This window comes from Nelumbo lutea, chromosome 4 (assembly GCF_056320005.1).
Source record: "Nelumbo lutea isolate HS-2025 chromosome 4, American lotus-T2T, whole genome shotgun sequence".
NCBI classification, from domain to species: Eukaryota; Viridiplantae; Streptophyta; class Magnoliopsida; order Proteales; family Nelumbonaceae; genus Nelumbo; species Nelumbo lutea.
The window spans coordinates 78,118,513-78,120,630 of NC_142687.1; the positions used below are offsets into that span (position 1 = coordinate 78,118,513).

A 2,118-nucleotide genomic window follows, 5' to 3' on the forward strand; every position below is an offset into this window, starting at 1 on the left:
AAAAAGATAACATGTTTTACATTTTACGTCAGATGATAGGATTGAAAGAAAATAATTGTTTTGTCCTTTTAAGCATTGATGAGAAAACATTGCTTTATCCACTTTTGCCTCCTAGTAATATTTAATATTGGACGGGATGCAATGCGGCACGTCAATTTTATAAGTCTATATCTCATGGTCATGGCCCGTAGTTTGGGTTGTTTATAAGAAAGAGAAACAAAAGCTACGGCTAAAATAAATAGAATTTCATGAATCATAATTTTTTCTTCTTTGTCCGCTGGACCATCATTAAACCAGAATCATAATTTTAAGTCCTTTCAACACTCCCACCCATCCAACAACATTGTGCCATGAACGGATCCAAATTATTCTCCATCAATTAAAAGATAAAAAAAAACGAAAACTACAAATACAATACCCACGTGCTTTAACATCCTAAACTGGGCGTATTCTCTACAATTTTCTACCAAATGTTCATACGATTTTTGCCTATAAATGCGGCTATCCGAACACCATGCACCATCGCCAAACTGAGAAAATCTAGAGAAAGGATTGAGCTTGAGCGAAGTGAAGTAAGAGTAGGGAAACCATGGCATCCGCTTCTTCATTTCAACTTATGATTCTTGTCATACAATGTTTAGCAGCTCTGAGTGTTTCACATGCAACCAGTGTCCATTTCTTCCTTCATGCGCAAGTGGTGAGTAGAGAAGACGACCCAGAATTAATCATTCGTTAATTCGTTTCTTTAATTGTTTGCACTAATTGTGACAGTTGTGTATTGATATTTGTTTTGTTAATTATTAGTGGGCAGGGTCGTTTTGTGCGTCAGAAAAAGGTTGTTGCTTCCCAAACACAGGAATGGTTTCGCAGGAATTCACTGTGCATGGCCTCTTTCCATGCTCCAGTAGTGGGACCAGACTGATGAACTGTGATCGAGGCAACTCTTTAGATCTGTCGCAGGTATGTATTTTCTTCTTCCTATCTTCTCATCAAGAGCTACGTCGTACAAACTTGTTTATTAATTTCCCTGCTATATATATGATGATATCGATCGATATCGCCTTTTCATGGTGTAGATAACAGGCCTGCTTCACACAATGCAACGCAAATGGCCGTCGTATTCATGTCCAAGCAGCGACAGCACACCGTTCTGGGCTCACGAGTGGTCCAAGCATGGCACCTGCTCACTCTCTGTCTTCGATGGTCAATACGATTACTTTAAAGCAGGTCTCGACTTGAAGGACAAAGTGAATATCCTCCGGATCCTCAAACAGGAAGGTAATATTATATTGTTGCAGGCATGATGATAAATTCAAGTTTCTTAATTATCACTTATATATGTAAGCAATAATAATGATGCAGGGATTAACCCCGATGGGCAGTACTACAGCTCGGAGAGAATCACACGAGTCCTTCAGATAGCAACTGGAGTAACTCCTGCACTTGACTGCACTGTTGATAAGTTTGGCAAATATCAGCTCTACCAAGTTATGTTTTGCGTGGATAAATCTGGGTCTGAATTCATGGATTGCCCCGTCTACCCTGAGCCCACCTGTCCTTCGACCATTAGGTTTCCACCTTTCAGAGGATCAGCCGCTGAAGGGATCTACCTTCGTTCCTAGATCCTGAACTGTTGCTTTTATTTACTCTAGCTATTAAATAATTCACCGTTTTACTGGTGAAGTGAAATGTAGCTCAAATAATAAAATATGGATATGATCCATGTGATGTATCTCTATGTTGCATGCCTATCAAAAAGAAAGAGAGATCTATTTCCATATTTGTGCAGTACTGTGTTGGCCTTTGGGTTTATGAAAAACCAAAAACTGAATTGCTTTAGGTAGGTAGAGCTTTTAGCCTTTTAGGTTCATCATTTCGTGGTAAAGATGATCAATCCAGTTGTTTTCTCTCCAATAAATCTAACGAGGAACAAATAGTCTAAATCTTTCTCCTTTGAGAGAAATTACTTATTTATTTTCTCTATTTTTTTGTATTTTGTATTTTTTTGTTTTAAAAATATAAAACAGTAATCATTGCTTATTTTCTTTTGCGTTAGGTTCATCATTTAAGGTCACAATTAGGGTAAAATCCAAGTTCACAATTTTGATTGAAGAATGT

At 37.8% G+C, this 2,118-nt stretch overlaps 1 protein-coding gene across 1 annotated transcript; it reads left to right on the forward strand.

Moving 5' to 3' along the window:
* The first annotated feature begins 521 nt into the window (after positions 1–521).
* On the forward strand, positions 522–1,780 carry LOC148861202 (extracellular ribonuclease LE-like). Its single transcript, XM_088984150.1, has 4 exons — positions 522–697; positions 805–960; positions 1,077–1,278; positions 1,363–1,780. The coding sequence occupies exons 1-4, from the start codon at positions 590–592 to the stop codon at positions 1,620–1,622; spliced, it is 726 nt and encodes a 241-aa protein (XP_088840276.1). The 5' UTR covers positions 522–589; the 3' UTR covers positions 1,623–1,780.
* The last annotated feature ends 338 nt before the right edge of the window (positions 1,781–2,118 follow it).

Bases quoted from the DNA above. Each gene is read 5' to 3' on its own strand.
- LOC148861202 (XM_088984150.1), top strand. From the start codon at position 590: ATGGCATCCGCTTCTTCATTTCAACTTATGATTCTTGTCATACAATGT. The intron at 698-804 runs GTGAGTAGAGAA...GTTAATTATTAG, and splicing joins TCTTCCTTCATGCGCAAGTG to TGGGCAGGGTCGTTTTGTGC. The intron at 961-1,076 runs GTATGTATTTTC...TTCATGGTGTAG, and splicing joins ACTCTTTAGATCTGTCGCAG to ATAACAGGCCTGCTTCACAC.